At 60.2% G+C, this 18,640-nt stretch overlaps 1 protein-coding gene across 4 annotated transcripts; it reads left to right on the forward strand.

Moving 5' to 3' along the window:
* Positions 1-18,192, forward strand: UNC13D (unc-13 homolog D). Of its 4 annotated transcripts, none has more exons than XM_040530649.1 (32): positions 1-273; positions 6,738-6,770; positions 7,014-7,121; positions 7,436-7,495; positions 7,758-7,824; positions 7,908-8,085; positions 8,464-8,508; positions 8,922-8,990; positions 9,185-9,254; positions 9,504-9,608; positions 9,923-10,015; positions 10,206-10,309; positions 10,425-10,542; positions 11,103-11,227; positions 11,522-11,612; positions 11,894-11,950; positions 12,393-12,490; positions 12,732-12,783; positions 13,118-13,248; positions 13,553-13,673; positions 13,915-14,058; positions 14,245-14,343; positions 14,720-14,926; positions 15,195-15,263; positions 15,389-15,468; positions 15,655-15,760; positions 15,831-15,902; positions 16,025-16,108; positions 16,347-16,467; positions 16,929-17,052; positions 17,329-17,534; positions 17,615-18,192. In XM_040530649.1, the coding sequence occupies exons 2-32, from the start codon at positions 6,738-6,740 to the stop codon at positions 17,719-17,721; spliced, it is 3,144 nt and encodes a 1,047-aa protein (XP_040386583.1). In that variant the 5' UTR covers positions 1-273; the 3' UTR covers positions 17,722-18,192. The 4 variants fall into 4 exon arrangements, with proteins under 4 accessions (XP_040386583.1, XP_040386584.1, XP_040386582.1 ...); XM_040530650.1 differs by lacking the exon at positions 1-273 and adding an exon at positions 1,307-1,719; XM_040530648.1 differs by lacking the exon at positions 1-273 and adding an exon at positions 3,851-4,687.
* Positions 18,193-18,640: the final 448 nt, after the last annotated feature.

An 18,640-nucleotide genomic window follows, 5' to 3' on the forward strand; every position in this document is an offset into this window, starting at 1 on the left:
CGTCTGCTCCCCTGTGTGAGTCAGCTCAGAGAGCTGCCTGCCATCATGGGACCCAACTGGAAACCGGTATTTCAGCACCCTCCTTGCTCAAGGGCTGCCGGGGAGAGGCCGCAGCGGGACGTGAAGGAGCCACATAACTGTGAGAGCCGGGACGTGGATTGTACCTGCCGGCGGGGGCTGCCACATACACGTGGACCGGGAAAACCTCTGCTGTGTCCTCCTGGCTGCTGTTGGGTGACGGATTTCTGACACAGGTGGATACCGGAGCAAAAGGTATTGGCTTGGACTGTGCTGCTTGGATCTGGGCTCGGAGCTCGGTTCAGCAGATCCTGTCTATCTACATTTTTTCTTTTCCTTGCTGGAGCCTCGTCTCTCCTGCCTGGCTCTGTACTTTGCTCTGCAAGGGCTGTGTCCTGCCTGGGAAGCGGTTGCTCTCCCCGTGACACAGAGCAGCTGCCATAAATCTCGGTGTTTTGGTTTGTCTGCTTGGGATCTGCAGGCAGGTGGGGTCAGCCCTGCGACCCGTGCCTTTTGTCCCAGCGTGCTGCTCTGCAGGGGCTCAGGGCAGCTTCATTGGAGGAGCTTTAGCATGTTTTGGAGGGCTCTGAGCAGTGAGGCTGGTCAATGATTCTGCACGCATGCTCCAGGCTAGGTATGAATGCACTCAATGCGCACCATGCTGGCGTGCCTGAACCCCAGTGTCAGCCCCAAATTCTCACAAGAGAAGCCCCTGAGCCCAGTGCTGCAAGCCAGCAGGCGAAGTGGCCTTGAAATCTCTGTCCCCCCTTTGCTGGCCCTGCAGAGAGCAGCCACTGCCCTGGGCTCGCAGACATGGTGTGGGGATGAGAAATCCAGGGGCTGAAACGGATCTGATCTTGCTGGCAGAGCCAAGGTGCGGGTCTGCAGCACTCCCTGCTCCCTCTGCAGTGGGCAGAGGCCGGTGTCACAGCTGTGTTTGCTCTGTTGGGGCTGGGGACGGTGACATCTGGTCGTTGCCCGACAGCACAGAGCCCCCCTGGGCTGGGGTCTGGCTGCCTTGTGAAACCAGAGTCATCCTCACCTGCATCTGCGGTGCAGCAGGCACCTCGTGCTCCAAACCCGTCCTGCTCCCAGGGAAATGCAGATTTCGCAGCTGCACTGCCCCGAGGAGGTGGCTGGAAGTCCCCGAGGCACTCCCCAGCACAGGGTTTGCCTTGACATCCCTCTGAAATGTCCCAGATGGGACTTGGCAGGGGGCTGTGTTCCCCCCAAGCAGCCACCACCACATTTTGCTAGGGCAGCACTCCAGCTGCTCAGGAGAACCTTTGGGAAGAAAAGATGTGGGTTTAGGGGCAGAAATAACTGAAAGGCCCTGCACTAGGTGAGGAGGGGGACTGGCTGACATCGGTCAGGGTATGAAACCACTGGTCCCAGGGCAGGCAGCATCTGGTGTCTTGGGGCAGAAAGTCCCGGGGGGGAGCAGGAGCCTCCCTGGTCTCATTTTGAAAGTGCCTTCCGCCACCGTGCCCTGTTCTCCTCTGCCTCGGGCTTCTGCTGTACGGCTTGCCAAACCGTAGCAGGCACAGCCTGGTTTTGCACAGTCATTGGAGCCAGTGTTTAAAAGGAGAAGTGAGGGAGGGACATGTTGAAATCAATTTTTTGACCATTTGCCCATTTCCAGCCGAGAGCTTGAGATAAGGGTGAGGACAGGCGGCGTCTCCGGGATTATCAAGCCAAGAGGTAGGAAGACAAACTGCTATTTATGCCTGTGGAGGGTCTCCTTTTATAGCAGGTTTTCATTTAGAGGAAAGATAAACTTTAAAGAGTGCAATACTGCTTGCTCTATAGTGGCCTATTTTCTCTGGATATCCTGGTGTAGCAGCTACAACCCTGTGCATGAATTAACCGTGGACTTGATTTATACTGGGGCAGCTTGCAGCCCCATAGGAGTATAGCCCTATAGCCTATAAGGAAAAGTGTTTTCCTCTAGGATGAGTTGCTTTTAAAGGGAATTGAGAGGTTTGCTCTATATTGTGCTTGTATACGGTGTGTGCCCCTGACCGGTGTGCAGGAGGGAGGGCTGTTCTGGGGAACCCTGACCCGGTCCCTTTGGAAAACCACATCCTTCGGCAGCACGGGGGGTGTCTGGGATGTTTTGCAAGGTCCTGATAATTTGGGGCATGGAGTTAACTGTCTCTACTGAGCAGAAACCTGTGCTACTTCTGGTAGCTGCTTTTTAGGGCTTTTCTGTGTTTCCAGGATGAGTAGTTTGAGGTGCAAGTACAGTGAGATGTGAGCTCTGGTGTTTTCTGGAGCAGGTGCTTGCTGGTAAAACCCAGGGGGAAAAAAGGGCATTTGTTGTTATTGAAACACGATCCCCAAAGAGCTCTCCTTTCACATTACACAAAGAGGCCCCAAACCCTGTGCAAGCCCTGTCCTGTGCCAGTGGGACCTGTTTTATCTCGGGCACTTTTGGCGACAATTTTTTAACAGAACCTGCGACATTGAAGCTGGATTTTGCTCTCTAAAATCTGCAAAACCACAGCACAGGCTTCTGGCTGGGGAATTGTTGTCTGATGCTCAGCACCATTTGCAGCTGATTGTATTTCTTCAGCCTTAGAAGGGGAAGGCAGGTGGATGGGAGGCTTAACTAAACTTTTACCAGTTGTTCTCTCCGTGCTGGGGGAGGCACTGGGTGTTCCTTTGCCCCTTGTTAGTTTCTGCTGGCAAGGAGCAGCAGAAGGTGTGAGCAGCTCAGGGGGAGCTGGCGTGCTGTGCCTGCCTCCTGCCTTTATCTCTGTGGTTGCTCTTTGCTATGCCAGATTTTGCTTTTGCAATCAAAGCTGAAAGCAATCGTTTTAAAGGCATCGTGCACTTCACGTCTCTGCTTTCCTCTGACGACACTGGGCAGTGGAGCAAGGCACTGCTGTCCCAGGTTAATGCACAGCACATGCGCCTGGCGGGGCAGAGCAGAGCTCAGCACCTCTGCCATGTCCCCACCACCAGCAGGGCAGGGGACACCTTTCAACTGCTTGCCCAAGGTGAAGCAAACACTAAACCGAAATTCCTGCAGGTTGGAAAGGTGTGAGATGAGGATGGTAGGGCTGGAAGAGCCCTGAGCATTCCTGCATTAGGGTGAGGTGGAGGCAAAGTGGTGCTGAGCCCAGTCCTGTGCCCCAGTGCTGCACAGGAGCCCTCCTGAAATGGGAGAGCAAGAGCTTGAGCAGCTTCTCTCGAGGCTCAGGGGTCGAGGCCATTTGGTGGGGATGGGCTGCAGCTCTTCAGGTTCTTGCTGTCTCTGCTTTGCATCCCCCTGCCTGTGGAAATTTGCAGGAGGGACAGAGTGAGCGCTGGGTGAGGGCTGCACAGCCCTGATGGACTGTGACAGCTGAGCTCGGTAGAGACCTGAGCATCCCATCAACCAGCTTCTTCCATCTCCCCGTCCCCCAACTTCAGAGACCTCTCTTTGCCAACACAACCTGCCCTTGCAGGTTTGGGGGGCAAAGGGAAGCTGGGGTCTCTCCTAAAGCAGCTACGGGAGCGCAATATACTGAATTAAGGGAAGGGGTGATTGCAAGCAGGGGGGCTGCCTGTCTTCCCCCTCCTGCAGCCCCAGGTTGACTCAGCGTGCCGGGGGCACCCCCACACCACCAGCGTCATCGCCTCATACCACTGTTACGGGGACAAATGTCTCGGCACAGTTTCCACTGTTGTGGTTTCCTGCTTGGACCAAACCGAAATCCCTGCCAGGGGACGCGGCACCCATGTTCCCAGCATCGCCACCCGCTGCCCCAGCCCAGGCTGGCCTGAAGCATCTCGTGTAGGAGATGCTTCATCCAGGAGGATCTGGGGGCCAGAAATATGAGGTGGTGGGAAGCTGCCTTCCCCCCGGTGCTGCTGTGCTGCCAGCCCGTGCCCTACCGATAGGCATCTCTGGGGGGGCGCTGCTGGCGGGTGCTGATAGGAACCGTCAGCTTGCCTTGCGATCAGATAAAGTGTTTACAGGAACAAAAGCTGACAGTAAAACACCAGTTTCCTGCTGCTCGTTTTTCTCCCGGTGACCGGCCGGGGAGGGGAGGAAGGCCGCGTGCCCCCTCCCGGCAGGGACAGCCCCGCAGCCGTCCCCAGGCATGCAGTAACCGCATCAGTTCTCAGCCCGGCCTTCCTCGAGGCATTTTGGGTGCCATAGGGGGTTCTTGCAGACCCCCTCCAGCCCCCAGATGATTTCTGCTTTCTCTAGGGTCCCCCACCCGTGCTTAAGGGGCACAAGGGCACACTGGGTCCCGAATACATGAGCTGCAGGCCAGATCCTCCACGTACGTCACCACCCTCTCCCCCACCATCATCGTTTGCCTTCTTAGGATTACTTTTGCCCCCCCAAAAGTAAACTTTCTCTCATTAACAACTGCCAGCTTTGGATGTGACACTCTCTCCCACCCCACCTACACCCCAAGCACTGAGGGGCTGCCCCACAGGGCTGGGGGCGCCTGCGTGGCCCTGTTCCCCTCGCAGGAGGCCCGCGCGCCGTTTCCGTTTGCTCAAATGGCCACGGGCAGATAAGGGCTGTGGTTTCCTCTGAGCATGTGAGTGAGGGGAAGGGAGGCCCTGCTGCACAGCCTGCCTTGTCCCCGCTGAGCTTCACCCCGGGATGGAGGCTGCTGGCGAGGTCCCCGCGGGGACCCTCCTCGGGGAGGAGGAGACCCCCGAGGTAGGTGCCCGCTTCGGCTCCCCAGGGGATGGGGGCTGCACCTGGGGCATGGTGGCCCCAGAAGTGCTGGGTTTGGGGGTCAGAGGGGCTGCAGGACCCCAGGGTGCAGCGCTGGGTGCTGGAGCTGGACAGGGGGAAGGTGCTCAGGGAGAGAATTGGGGTGAGCGTGCGGCCAGGCTGGGCTGATGCTGACGTTGATGCTAATGCCAAGCAAGAAGTGGGGGTGGGAGCTGGGTGGGGCCGCATCCTGCTGCGAACCTGCACAGGCACCTGAGCTCTGTGCTGGTGCAGAAGGGCCCTTCAGCTGTCTCCCAGCTCCCTCCCATCCACAGAGCCCCCAAAAGCCCTGCTCTTCACCCAAACACCCCAAGCGACTTCCTCCATGGCAGCCGGGCGGGCTGCGTCCCTGCAGATGTCCCCAGGAAATGTGACACCCCCCCCAACCCCCCGGAAATGTGACCAGGGCTCTGCCGGAGCCAAAGGAGCCTCCGGGGGGTGCCTGGTGCTGCTGGGTGCCTGCAGCTGATGCTGATGAGCTGTGCTGGGGGTTAAACGCCCCCGAGGGACTCGTTCTCCCTCCGTCCCTGCAGAAAAGCTGGCCCACCGCGTCGCTGCCACCACGCACAGGCTGGGGGTGCTGGCAGCCGTGTCCGGGCCTGGATTTAGGCAACGCGTCTGGATTTCATCTGGGGTCTTGGCACGGGGATTAGCAGCAGCGAACACGTCGTGGGGGCTTGGCTTTATTTCACAGAGTCCTGTGCTCGTGTGGGCGAGCACAAAGCAGCCACTGGGGCAGCCTTCCCCGATTTCAGTGGGGAGCTGCAGAGCCCCGACCCCACAAAGCAGCAGCAGCCCCTTGCCCCCCTCCCGTGCTGCCCTGATGCTGGTGGCAAGGCTCCAACTTTGTCCAGGGGGTGTTTGGAGACCACAGCCCCCAGCACGGGGCTGGAGCAGCTCCAGGGTTAAACCCGCTGCGGGTGGCGGAGCCCAGATGGCTGGGGGATTACAGCAGCCCTGGATTTGCCATAAGCAAATGGTGACGTTCCAGTGGCTGTATTTTTTTTCTTTCTGCTAGGAGGATCCCAAGGTCATTTGGGGGCCTGGGCTGACCTGGGGGTGGGGTTCATCCATCCCCCTTCCCACCCACCCCCAGCATCCCAACCCTGACTGAGCCGGGTCCATACTTGGCATGGAGAGAACCAAGTGCATTTCAAAGATGTCCAAAAGATGAGATTAGGTTGAATTATTTTTTTTGGGGGTGGTGTGGTGGTGTCACCCCATTGCGCTCCCAAGGGTCTCAGACACCCGGAGCTGTCACGGCTGGCACATGACACCCATTGCAGTCACCCAGCTCGTGGTGGCAAAGTCACGGTCACTAGACAAGGATGGGTGCAGGGAACAAATTGCTCAGCTGCAGCTGTGGCCAAATCCAGCCCAAATGCAGGACTGGCCCCGGGGAGGAACCAGCACACGTGGGCACAGGCTGAGAGCTTGGTACAGGGGCATTTGGGGCAGAGGCGGTTTAATTCCTCTACCAGCCCTTGCAGAGCTGTGTTTGGTGCAGGATGACTGGGGTGTGATTCCTGACGCAGGGGACAGCAGGGCCAGGATGTGCCCCATTGCGTGGCTTGCTTTTCATTCCATTGGCTTTTGGAAAACAAATGCCATTGCTGGTCATCTGTTGAGTGGGGCACAGGTCTTCACGCCAGCAGAGAGAGGTTCAGCATCACATTTCTTTCCTGCAAGGGGCTGCAGCCTCACAACCCCGCTGCTTTCTGATGGCTCCTTGCCCACGGCTGCCCTGGGCAGCTCAGCTGCCATTTCTTGTCCCCCCCCCAATCGGCAGGGCTCGGGGAAGCCCCTGTGCCCCCACCGATGGGTGATGGAGAATCTGGTTTCATGCTTCATGCTGCACCTTGGCCATCTGCGGTGCTTAATGGCACCTTGGGGACAAGCCCACCCCGTCCCCAAATCCCTGCAGTTTCCTCCTAAACTCTCTCCGTGCCTCCAGACCTGACGGGAAACCTCTCTGCTTCTCTCGTTTCTCCAGATGGACCTGTCTCACCGCTTCTCCAAGCAGGAGGTACGAGCGCGGCGCTGGAGTGGGCTCCCTTGGGGGCATCGGAGGGGGACGCCGAGGTGCAGGGGGGAGCAGAGCCTCCGGCTCAGGCTCCCCGAGGACGTCACCTTTGGGTGCTGGAGCGAGTGCACCCGGCTGCTGGCACCCCCTGGATGCACTGGGGAGGAGGGCGAGTGGGGTGCTGGGTTGGGGGAGGACACACGGGGTCCCCGGGGTGGTGGCGAGGGTTCAGTGCTGTCCCCACAGCTGGCCCTGCTCTACGAGGAGGTGCTTTACACCATCCGGCACCGCCTGGGCAAGCCCGAGCCCCACCACGTCGCGGACGCCCAGGAACTCTACGCCTACGTGCAGAAGGTGGGTGCAGCCTGCTGGGACCCCCAATCCCATCCTGTCCCCCCCGTGTTGTGCAACCACACTCGGAGGGGACACCCCTAAAGACACAGCAGCAGCATCCAGCCACGGGGCTGGGAGTAGCAGCGGTGGGGAGAGAGCTTTGTCTTGGGCTCGGGGTGCTCAGCCCAAGGCTCTCCCAAATTTCATCCGGTCCCCAGCCCTCCCGCTGCTCCTTGCCTCCAGCTGGCTGCCGGGGCGCGGCGGGAAGTCCCTGGCTGCTGTCCAGCTGCTAAGAACAGGGCCACATCCGTCACCAGCCCTAATATTTATAACAGGCTTTCGGCATGGATGCGGAGGAGCACAGGGTCAGCATGCAGCGGGTCAAGGAGCTGGAGGTAGGGAGCAGGATGGGATCCCGACTCGGGGTCAGTACTTGGTCCCCATATTCAGGTTTGGGGTGCCCTGTGGGTGTGAGATCCCGAGGCTGAGCCTGTTTGTGACAAGGGGCAGGTGATGGCAGGGTCTTGCTCGAGCGCTGAACTTCCTCTCGGGGTTGGGTCCCCAGGACCCTCCTTCACCCCCTGGTGCACATCCAGGCTGGAGCAGATCTTCGTGGCTGCTTTTCCCCTAGGTTAAGCAATCTTTGCTTTCTTTCAGAGCCCAATTTTTTGTCTGAAAGCAACCGTGAAGGAAGCCAAGGGGATTTTGGGGAAAGACGTCAGCGGTAAGTGGAGATGGGAGGGGTGGCTTAGCCCGAAAGGGGACGGCTGCTGCTCACACGGGGCTTGCACTGCCGGGCCCTCGCAGGGTTCAGTGACCCGTACTGCCTGCTGGGCATCGAGGCCAAGAGCCAGGAGCCAGCCCACTCGGACAGCAAGAAGCGGCTGAAGGCAGTGGTCAAGGACCTCATCCCCGAAGACCAGATCCATCGCACACAAGTCATAAGCCAGACCCTCAGCCCGGTGTGGGACGAGACATTTATCCTGTAATCTGCTACCCCTCCATCCCATCGCTTCACGGGGGTCGCAGGGTGGTGGCTGGTTAACCTGCCTGGGTGGGATTTGGGGCTCTGTGGGGTGATGCCTGCTGGGTCTCGCTGAGTGTCTGACCTGACCCAGCCAGCAGATGCAGGGAGCTTGAAAGGGGTGGCCAAAATCAGTCTCTTAGGGCACTGATTTCCCAGGCTGCATGGTGTGTGTGTGTGTGGGGGGGGAGTTCTCCATCTCCATCTCCATCTCCATCTCCATCTCCATCTCCATCTCCATCTCCATCACCTCCATCTTCCTTATGGCCGCTGTCCTGCCCCCTTGCTGCTGGTCCCGCCGCTGCTGCTGGTGTGACGCCTTCTGCTTGTGCCTTGCAGGGAGTTCGAGGACACGGAAACGGCCAGCTTCCACCTGGACATGTGGTGAGCCCAGCCAGGGCAGAGTCCTGCTCCTGGCACGGGGCTGGGAGGGTCGCTGGGGTGGTCCTGGGATCAGCACCCTTTGTAAAGCCCCCAAACCCTCTGGGGCCCTGTTTCCCTCTTGTTTTCACCTGCAAGCAGTCACTGAAAGCCCTGCCAAGGGCAGAGAGCCCAGGCTGGCTTTGCACAGCCCGGACTCATTGCCCAAGGCAAAAAACAGCCGAGGACCAAGCCTTGATTTAATTTATGGCAACAAGCAGCATGCTTGCGGATCTGGGGCAGACAGCTGGTTTTTGAGGGTGTCCTCAGCCCCCAGTACCCTCACCCCCACCTCTACCATCACTGCAGTGCCTGAAACGTGCTGCACCCATTTGATTTTCCTCCTTTGTCCTCACCGTGGTCTTTGCCACCCGCAGGGACTCAGACGTGGTGGAGTCGGTGCGGCACAAGCTGGGCGAGCTGACAGACCTCCACGGCCTCAAGCGGTGGGTGCTGCCACCCCGGCACTGCTGTGTGGGACTGTAAATGGCTCGTCTGCCTCCTGGGTTCAACAACTGCCCCTGGGGGAAGGGAGGGAGGGCAGCAGTTCCCTGCTGGCCCCACGTTGCCCCACTTTGCCCAGACTGTGGCTGGCTCCAGTCATGGGAACCTCTTCACCCTCCTCGTTCCTGCTTTTCAGGATCTTTAAGGATGCTCGAAAAGACAAAGGGCAGGATGATTTCTTGGGGAACGTGGTCCTTCGCCTGAAGGTGAGAGACGTGACCTAGATGTGGGTGAAGCCTGGGGGGGCTGAGCAGGACCCCAGCCCCACGGCAGTTCGGGCTGAGCTGGGGTTCCCAGCTCCCAGAGCTGCTCGGTGGTGGGCACCCTGGCCAGTCCTACACACTTAGTGGTTATATGGCTTATCTGAAGTCAGATAATATAGATATGCAGTGCAGCATCTTCCTGCGCCATTCCCAGTGGGAACACTCCTTCACCCCTTGCCTCTGTGCGCACAGGACCTGCACTGCTGGGATGACCAGTGGTACCAGCTAGAGCCGCGGACGGAAACGTATCCCAACCGGGGCCAGTGTCACCTGCAGTTCCTGCTGACCCACAAGAGGGTAGGAGGCGGGGAGCAGGGGGTCCCCTTCCATCTCCTGGCAGAATGGGGCATCCCCAGCTGCCTGTCCCCTGGGCCCCATCTCGGGGACACAGGTCCGTGCCTCAGGACCAGAGGTGCTGGCAGGCTTTGGAAACAATCTCACCCCTCCCCTGGGCTCTGTGCGTACCTGCACCCCTGGGCTTGGCCTCAGGCCGGGTTTTCTGGCTCCATGCATTTTGGGTTCCTGCGTCCCCCCTCTCTGACCACCTCCCTGCACGTTTGGGCAGCTGAAGGTTGTTACACACCCGGCTTTCAAGCGTTGTCTCTTTCCAGAGGGCCACCACGAGCAGCCGGACGCAGCCCAGCTACACCGTCCATCGGCACCTCCTGCAGCAGCTGGTGTCCTACGAGATCCTGCAGCACCAGGTGCCGTGGAGAAGCAGCAGGGACAGGGTGGGAGCTTCCTTTGGCACCCATCACATTGCCACAGGCTCTGCAATGTGATGGGGAGGGGGTCAGGAGGTGCCTGTGGCCCCGTGAACACACGTGGCCCTGGTGCCTGTCCCCGCTCAGCCCAGCCCGCTGCAGGGCACCTCACCCCGTGTGCTCCCGGCAGGCTGGCAGCATTGCCTGGGACGGGGAGCTGAGCCGGCACGCCAGCACCGTGCTGTACCTGCACGCCACGCAGAAAGACCTCTCTGACTTCCACCAGGTCATGGCGTGAGTACCCCTCCTCGAGCTCGGAGAAGCCCTCGGCTTCCCCATTCTGGCTGTAGCCTTGGGGAGCCCCGCACCGTTCCCTCGGGGCTCACCCGGGCCTCTCCCTCCTCCCCAGGCAGTGGCTGGCGTACAGCAAGCTCTACCAGAGCCTGGAGTTCAACAGCAACTGCCTGCTCCACCAGATCACCAGCATCGAGTACCAGTGGGTGCAGGAGCGCCTGAGGCCAGAGCAGGTGGGACACCGGGGAAATGTGTCCCGAGCACCCACCCCGAGCCTTGTCTCGCAGCTCTCAGCCACGATTCCCTCCTTGTCCTACAGCAAGGACAGGGGATTGTAGGGTGCATGGGTGCCCAGAGACCTCAGTGATGGGCTGCGGGGCTTTCCTGGTGGGTAGCCAGCCACCGGGACCGGGACAAATTGGGGAAGCCCTTCCCTTGGGGGATTTGTTCCCCATCTCTGCAGAGAAGCCCCCACCCTTTGTGCTGATCTCGCCCTCCTCCATCACTGCGATCACATCAGTCCCAACCCCAGCAAAAAGGACCCAGTTCCCGCTGGCTTCTCCCGGCCTGTTTTCCCAGGGCATCCCAGCACCCTGCTGAGACTCTTGAGTTGTTCACGCGTAGCGATGTGGTTTAAGCACAAAGCTCAGCTCAGCCCCTCCAGGAAGAAATTCCCAGGCACAAAAGGAGATTTCTCCACCCCTGGAGAAGATCAGGAGCCACAGACCCCCTCCAAAATGGCACCGTGGTGCCACCACCAAGGACAACAGCGCGTCCCCTTCCTTCTCCCCAGAAAGCAGAGCTGGCCGAGTCCTTCCAGTCCTTGCTGACCTACGGGGTGTCCCTCATCCGGAGGTACCGCATCATCTTCCCCCTCTCCGTCATGAGGTCCACGGAGAGGCTGCAGTCCCTGCTGCGGTGAGTGCAGCGCCGGTGTCAGCGGCGCGCAGGGTCGTAGTGCTTGGCCACCAGCATGGACAAGCCTGGAAGCTGGAGGAGAAGCCTGTGAGAGCCCTTTCTGGCCCCCCCCCCCTTTCCAGGCTGCTGGACACCTAACTGCTGTGACACTTCTCCTGTCTGGCCCCTCGCCCAGGGCTCCCCGTGGGGGATGTTGTTGGGAGGAGAAGGTCTGTTTGGGTAGGGTCTCCTGGGGGAGAGGCGTTGGTTCGGAGGGGCCGGTGCTGGGTTTCACCGATGCTTCTTGCTTCGCAGGGTCCTGGTCCAGATGTGCAAGATGAAAGCTTTCCGGGAGCTGTGCACGCTCAGCCCTGACCTCCCCAAAATGGTCTCCGAGGCGCTCAAGGTAGCGGCACCGGGGGGGTTCTTGCCCTCCCTAGCCCCAGAGGGGAGGCACCCTGCAGTACCCCTTCCCATCTCCACCCCCTGCCCAATGCCCACACCTCTCCTGCAAAGCCACCCGGACCACCCTGGGGGGAAAACCACCTGCATTTCTTCTGCTTGGTGGCCCAAGCCTCTGGTTCCCACCACGAGGAGCTGGGTCCTGCCCAGGGGAATGGGATAGCGGACGGGATGGCAGAGCTGGCTCCATCCTTGGCTTCTCACACCAGGGCTCCTTTCTTGCAGTCAGGCACGACGGAGTGGTTTCACATGAAGAAGCAGCACCTCAAGCCCATGGTGAAGGTGAGTCCCCATCTCGGCCTCTCTGCCACGGAAAGAAGCAATTTGCTGGGCTGGGGTGGGAGGCTGAGAGGTGGGATGATGAGACCTGAGACGAGGCTTTTGCAGTTTTCTGATCTGTCGAGGTATTTGGGTCTCCAGCAAGTGCACGGTTCATGGTGTTTTAAGCTGGAGACCCAAATACTGCCAGCTTAAAGCTCCATGAACCGTGTTACCTGCAGGCTTAAGGCCTTGGTGGGATGGGCAGGAGCAGGAGGTGGTCCCCTGCCTGGCCACGCAAGCATAGGGGGACAAAGGATGACAACTTCTTGGTGCTCCTGATGTGGATCTAATGATAGCCTGCTACTCCACAAGAGCAAATCATAGAAATAAATCAGTTCTGAATGGAGACCAGGTCATCTAAATATCACTGAGCATCCAAAACAAGCTGTTCCCTCTTTCGCAGAGCATGGAGGAGAATGGCAAAGCCTTGGCCAAATTGCTCCTGGAGGTGATAGCAGATCTCCAGCAGTGCCAAAAAACCTGGAATAAATTCTTCATCAGGTAGGCCTTGAAGCTTGATCCCTCCTCATTCACCTTCCCTGGGACCAAGAGCAACAAGGCACTTTGATGCTTTGTTCCTTTGTCTTTGGGCTCCACAACACCTATGAAAGGAGAAACCCAGAGGTCCCATCTCTGCCTCGCGAAGCTCTCCTCTCCAAGGGCACGGGCTGGGAGCCTTTGCTGGGCTGGGTTTGCCGGGCTGCAGCTGGCAGGCTCCTGACTCCCTGTTTCTCTCTCGCAGCACCCTGAAGTTGAATCTCTTCTCCATCGCCTATGTGGAGCTGGAGAGCCTGGTGAGCGAGCCGGGGCTGCCCTGCACTCCCGGGACTGAGGGCTGAACCAGGCTGAGATTTTGAGCCACCCTTCAAGCTCGGCTCCTTTGTGCCAGCCTGGGAAGGGAGCAAGCAGGGAACCTCTTCGTTTTTCCCTGCATACCCCTAGAGTGATTATCATTATTTCTCCATTTGCCTGGCCCAATGAACCTTCTGAAATTCCACCCAAAAGGAAGGGGGGTGCCCTGAGCTGACCCCATGCCTCCAGAAAGCCTGTACCAGAGCCAGCACTCCTGGCTACCCCCAAAAACACCTCTGCCCCACAGCCGCCCCTTCTTCCCTTTATCCCTGCTAGGTCGCAGAGCATGTCCAGGAGCAGCTGCGCAAGGTGGACAGCAGCATGTCCAAGCCCACAGCCGAGAGCCTCTTCCAGCTCTACCTGAACCTGCAGGAGCTCTATCGGATGAAGGACTTCCTCCCAAAGAGGTACCGACCCCAAAAGGGGAGATCCTGGGCGGGAGGATGGAGCAGTTAATTCAGAGGACTTCCAAACCCTTCCCTCTTGCCTCCACCGCTAATTACACCCTGGCAGACGAGGCTGTTGGTGTCAACGTGAGCATCACCAGGAGGGTTTCAGACCCATTTCTGGGTGGGATTGATGGAGACCTCACCTCCAAGCGGAGGTTTCTCCTTAGCATGTGCCTCCCTGGGGCACATTTCTTTTTGCGTGTAAGATGGTAGCTCCATGCCATCACAGAGCACTTGGAGAAGCTGGTGTCTTCATCCACAGGGATGGGCCTTTGGCCCTGAGCGATTTCCACCAGTGGTTCAAGGAAGCCGTGCCCCAGTGGCTGCAGAAAGCCTACACCATCGCGCTGGAGAGGGCACAGAGAGCTGTCCAGATGGACCAGGTAACCCAGGGAGGAGAACACCTCCCTGCAGCCCTTGGGAACTCACCGAATCCCTCACACACTCCCACCAGGGTCTTTTCTCCCTGGCTGCCAACCCTCCTCGGTCCTCACCCCTCAGATGGGGTGTAGGAAGGAGCTGACGAGGAGCAGAGCCCTAAAATAAAGGAGCATCTTTCCTGTCTGGGACGGCTCCTTCCCATACAAGCTAAGTTGTGTTTGCTGTCTCTGCCCCCCCCCCCAGCTGATGCCCTTTGGGGAGCACAACAAGCACAGCACCTCCACCGTCGACCTGTCCACCTGCTATGCCCAGATCGTGAAGACCTGGCAGCAGCTCAACTGGCCAGACCCCGAGGAAGCCTTCATGATCATGGTGAAGCTCGTGGAGGTTCGTACACCCGGGCCTGGATGTCAGAAGCCGTGCCGGCAGGCACCAGCAGCCGGAGTTTCCTCTCCTGCTCTGGGAGCTGGGTGCTGATGGAAAGGGCTGGTGTCCCATGCCGAGGTGGGGAGGGACCCCAGCCCCAGGGTGGTCTCCCATTTTGGTCTCGTTTTCTCCTTCTCCACCCTGCAGGACATGTGCAAAATCGCCCTGATGTACTGCCGGCTCATCAAGGCCAGGGCTGAGGCTCTGTCGCTGAGCGAGCAGAACGAGGGCGAAGCGGCCAACAGGGTTGGTATCGGGGCAGGACCCACAGCTCGGGGGGAGGCAGGATTTGGCTGTGGTTTCTGGGCAGAGGAGACGAGCACAGCACCCAGCCAACATCCTGGGGCTGGCTTTCATGGGGATCAGCTGGCCCCGATAGCTGAAAATTGGGAGGGAAATGGTGTGGGCAGGGGAAGCAGGGTGGGGATGGGGATGGGATGGGATGGGGATGGGATGGGGATGGGATGGGATGGGATGGGATGGAGGGGATGGAGGGGATGGAGGGGATGGGGTAGGGTGGAGTAAGGTGAGAATGGGGATGAGGGTGAATGAGGATGGGGTTGGAGCCAGTGGGAGATACACTTGGGCAGTGGGACGCCCTGAAGCAGACCCTCCTCCCCAGCTCTGCATCGTGGTGAACAACATCAAGCAGCTGCGGCTGCTCATCCTGAAGCTGCCATCACAGCTGGACTGGGCCCAGCTGGAGCGGCGCACGGGGGCCGTCATCGACCCGCAGCAGATCCAGCACACGCTGCACCACCAGCTCGACAGCACCGTGTCCTGCCTGGACCACGAGGTCCAGGATGTGGTGCAAGCCCTGGCCACCAAGGTGACCGCCTGCCACCAGCTTCACCTGGCCCACAGCGGGGAGGCTTAACCCAAGGGGATGGAGATAAGGTGTAAGGGGAGAATGGGGAGGTAAAACATCCAGAGCAGGGAGGCTCATGGAGGGATGTTGGTGTGGGACCGACGGGCAGGATGTGTGCTGGAAGGTGCTGTGGGGCTTCTTGGGGAGCAAAGCCCCAAGTATCCGTGAGACCCAGAAAAGGGGACGCTGGTGCAAAGCCCCAGTGCCTCCATGTGTTTCTCCCCGGCAGCTGGAAGCGGGCATTGCCAGACACATCCAGGATCTCTCAGCCTCCAACGACACCCGGGAGCCTGAGGATGTAAGCTCCTGGCCCAGCCCCTCCTGCTGTGGGATGGAGACCTCCAGACCCCCCCCTCTCCCAGCCGTGCCCTGCTGGATACAACCCCCCGTGCCCTCCCCAATGCCCCTCTCCTCTCGCTGCAGTCCATCATCCCCCTCATGAAGTTTCTGGAGTCGGAGCTGCAGTATCTCAATGAGCATCTGGTCCAGGAGAACTTCAAAAGGTGACTGGGGCTGTGCCGGGGTGGGGGCCAGCAGCATTCCCCTGGCAGGAGCATCCCTCATGGGGCTTGGGGTCACCCCGCCTTGGGGCTGGGGGCTCTGCCCAGCAGGGTGAGCCAGTTCCCTGCATTGGCTCTGGATATACACCATGTCCCCCTGCTCACAGCCCCTCTCCCTCGACCCCACAGCCTCCTTGCTCTCCTTTGGCACCACACCTTGGCCGTGCTGACGGCAGCTGCGGGGCCGCAGACGTCCTCGACCCAGCGCTACAAGAAGCTGCACTGTGCCCTGAAGGTACCAGGGGCAGAGTGGGGGTCCCCTGGGTGGGTGCCTGGGTGCCAGCTAACAGTGTCCTCCTCCCCAGAGCCTGGAGCTGTGCTTCCACGCCGAGGGCTGCGGGCTGCCCCTGGAGACCCTCCACAGCACAGCCTTCCTGGTATGGGTGCTGAGGGGGGGGGGGAGGCGGGATTTTCTTAGGGTGTGAGAGCCGGGGGGGCAGCATCCCCAGGCTGCAGCCCTGTCCTGGTGCCTGACCGCCCCCCCTCATCCTCCCTGCAGACGCTGGAGAGCCACCTGGCCCTCTGCTCCAGCACCAGCCGCAAGCTCATCCAGAAATACTTCAGCAACAGGATCCAGGAGCAGGTGGGAGTCAGGATGCAGCGCCCAGCCCCTTCCCGAGCCCCCTCCTTGCTGAGGGACACCACCAGAGCAGCATTTCCCCACCATCCTCCTGCCCACCATGGGCTCCCCCAGTCCTGGGGCTGTTGGGAGTGGGTTTGCCCTGGCGCTGGGGTTTATTGCACCCCAGAAGATGCCCCTTGACCCCCCCAAGTACCCTATAACGCATGCTTGGCTCCTGATACTACACTGCACCATGCAGCTGGATGCCAGCTCGGAGAAGTACGGGGCTGTGACCATCAAGGCGCTGTACCGGCCCTCGGAGCAGAAACTGCGCGTGGAGGTGCTCAACGCCGTCAACCTCATCCCGCTGGACTCCAACGGTGAGCATGTGGGCTGGGGCAGCCCATTGCCCCGTCCGTGGGCCCCGATATGTCCTGGGGCTCTGTCTTGGTTTGCTTTTGCACCCCATGAGGTGGATTGAGGAGGAAGGGGGTTATTTCATGGGTCTGGGGATGCTGGTGTGCCAAGGGGATGCGGCAGTTTGCAGCAGAAGCCAGCAGTCAGGGCTGGCAGCTTTTTTCCTCCATGCAAAGCACACCTCACACACAGAAAAATTGCTTGGGTGATATGGGACAGTCCCTTGGGTTGGCTGTCATTTGGGGAGGTGTCCAGGAGAGGTCACCCCTATTTTGAGCCTCCTGATGGCTCCTTCATGCATAGGCTGGGTAGGGGATGCTCCAGCCGCCTCCCAGGACCATGGGCTGGGCTGGCTGCTCTGGATGATGCCATGGACCCCCCCAGCTACCCCAGCAGGAGGGGGCTGATGTCTACACCCCACCAGGCTCCAGCGACCCCTTCGTCCAGCTCACCCTGGAGCCCCGGCATGAGTTCCCTGAGGTGGTGGCTCGGACCACCCAGTGCAAGAGGAACGAGCTGCACCCACTCTTTGATGAAGCCTTCGACTTGTACGTAGGGGTTGGCACCCACCAGCCCCCGCCTCCCCATCCCTGCAGCCCTGCCCCATGGAACTGGGTCCTGTGGTGGGATTTCACCTCCTGGCCCCCTCGGGAGAGGTCGAAAGGCAGCCTGGGGGCTCCCACAGGGAGGGTGAGCACAGTAGGGAGGGTTGGCTTCCCACCAAACATCACCCCACAGAAGCTCATTTAGAGTCTTAAATGGGAATTTTGGGACCAAGGGGGTGGGGTGAGATGGCCCCACATGTCCCGCCACCCCTCCCTCAGCTTGATCCCCCCTGAGAAATGCCGTCAGGAGGGGGCCTGCCTGCTGCTGACCGTCTTCGACTACGACACGCTGGGGGCCAACGACTTGGAAGGAGAAGCCTTCTTCTCGCTCCGCCACGTGCCCGGGTTGGACGCTGACGAGGACCAGGCGGACATGGGATGGGTGCCCCAGACCCGCCTCTCGCTCACCCACCCCAAACCCAGCGGTACGGGGCGCCACAGCCCGGCCCGGCCCCGCCGAGCCCCCGCAGGCCTCCCCTCACATCTGTCCCCTCCTGTGCCGCAGGGGACGAGATCCTCCGGCTGCTGGAGTCCAGGAAGGGGGACAAGGAGGCCCAGGCCTTTGTCAAGCTCCGCAAGCAACGAGCCAAGCAGTCCAAGGAGACGGCGTGAGGGAGGCAGAGGTCCCAAAATGAGAGGGTCCAGAAGGGGACCGCAGGAGTTTTGACAGTGCCGGAGCCGCTCGCAGGGGCTGTGGAGACAGCGTGGGTGTCCCTGAGCCCGCAGCAGCTCCCAGCGCCTGCCTCACCCTGAGCAATGCCCCCCACGGGGCTCGGGAGGGTGGGCACACAGTACTTTTTTTTTTGGGGGGGGGGGGGTAGGGCTCCTTTGCAGAGTAGCAACACTACACGGGGCTGTGGAAGTGTGTGGCTGTCCCTGCCGTCCCCCTCAGCTTGTCACCGCCGACCGGTGCCTGGCCGCGTCCCCAGCCCTCTGCAAAACCGCGTCAGGGCAGCGGGGTTTGTTTGGGGTGGGGTGACCCATGGCCAAACATGCCCTTTTTTTTTTTAAATTCTTTATTTTTTTTTTCCTCATGGATAAGCCTTTTATTTTAAATTAAAAGCAACAAAGCTGGTGTGTTGGCTGAGTGTTTAGGGTGCTGGCTCTGTGCTGGGGGGGGGGGTGGGGGGGTGGGGGGTGGACAGACACAGGCAGTAAGACAAGGCCGAATGGAGAGGGCAATAACACAGCAACACCTCCCCTGCTGCCCCGCTGCACCGGCCGGCCCCGAGGGAGGATTCCGCTTTGCAGTGCTGGCAGGGAACCAGACAAAGCACTGGGTTACGGGGCCGTTACACGGTACGGGGTTTACACCGAGGTGTAAATCCGCTTGCTCGCAAGGCTCTCGCCGCCCAGCGGTGCTCGCAGCTCAGCTCTGCCTGGCCGGCAGCTCGCTGGGTGGCGGCCCAAGGCCTGACCAGCCGCACGTAAAGCCCAGCTCTGGCTTGCTTGTGGCAAAGGGCTTTTAGGACGGCGTGCATGGTGGGTGCATGAGGAAATGAGCCCCCCCCCCCCCCCCCCCCCCCCACCC

Source organism: Cygnus olor, chromosome 18 (genome assembly GCF_009769625.2).
Source record: "Cygnus olor isolate bCygOlo1 chromosome 18, bCygOlo1.pri.v2, whole genome shotgun sequence".
Taxonomy (NCBI): Eukaryota; Metazoa; Chordata; class Aves; order Anseriformes; family Anatidae; genus Cygnus; species Cygnus olor.

Bases quoted from the DNA above. Each gene is read 5' to 3' on its own strand.
- UNC13D (XM_040530648.1), top strand. From the start codon at position 4,628: ATGGAGGCTGCTGGCGAGGTCCCCGCGGGGACCCTCCTCGGGGAGGAG. The intron at 6,771-7,013 runs GTACGAGCGCGG...CTGTCCCCACAG, and splicing joins ACCGCTTCTCCAAGCAGGAG to CTGGCCCTGCTCTACGAGGA. The intron at 7,496-7,757 runs GTAGGGAGCAGG...GCTTTCTTTCAG, and splicing joins AGCGGGTCAAGGAGCTGGAG to AGCCCAATTTTTTGTCTGAA.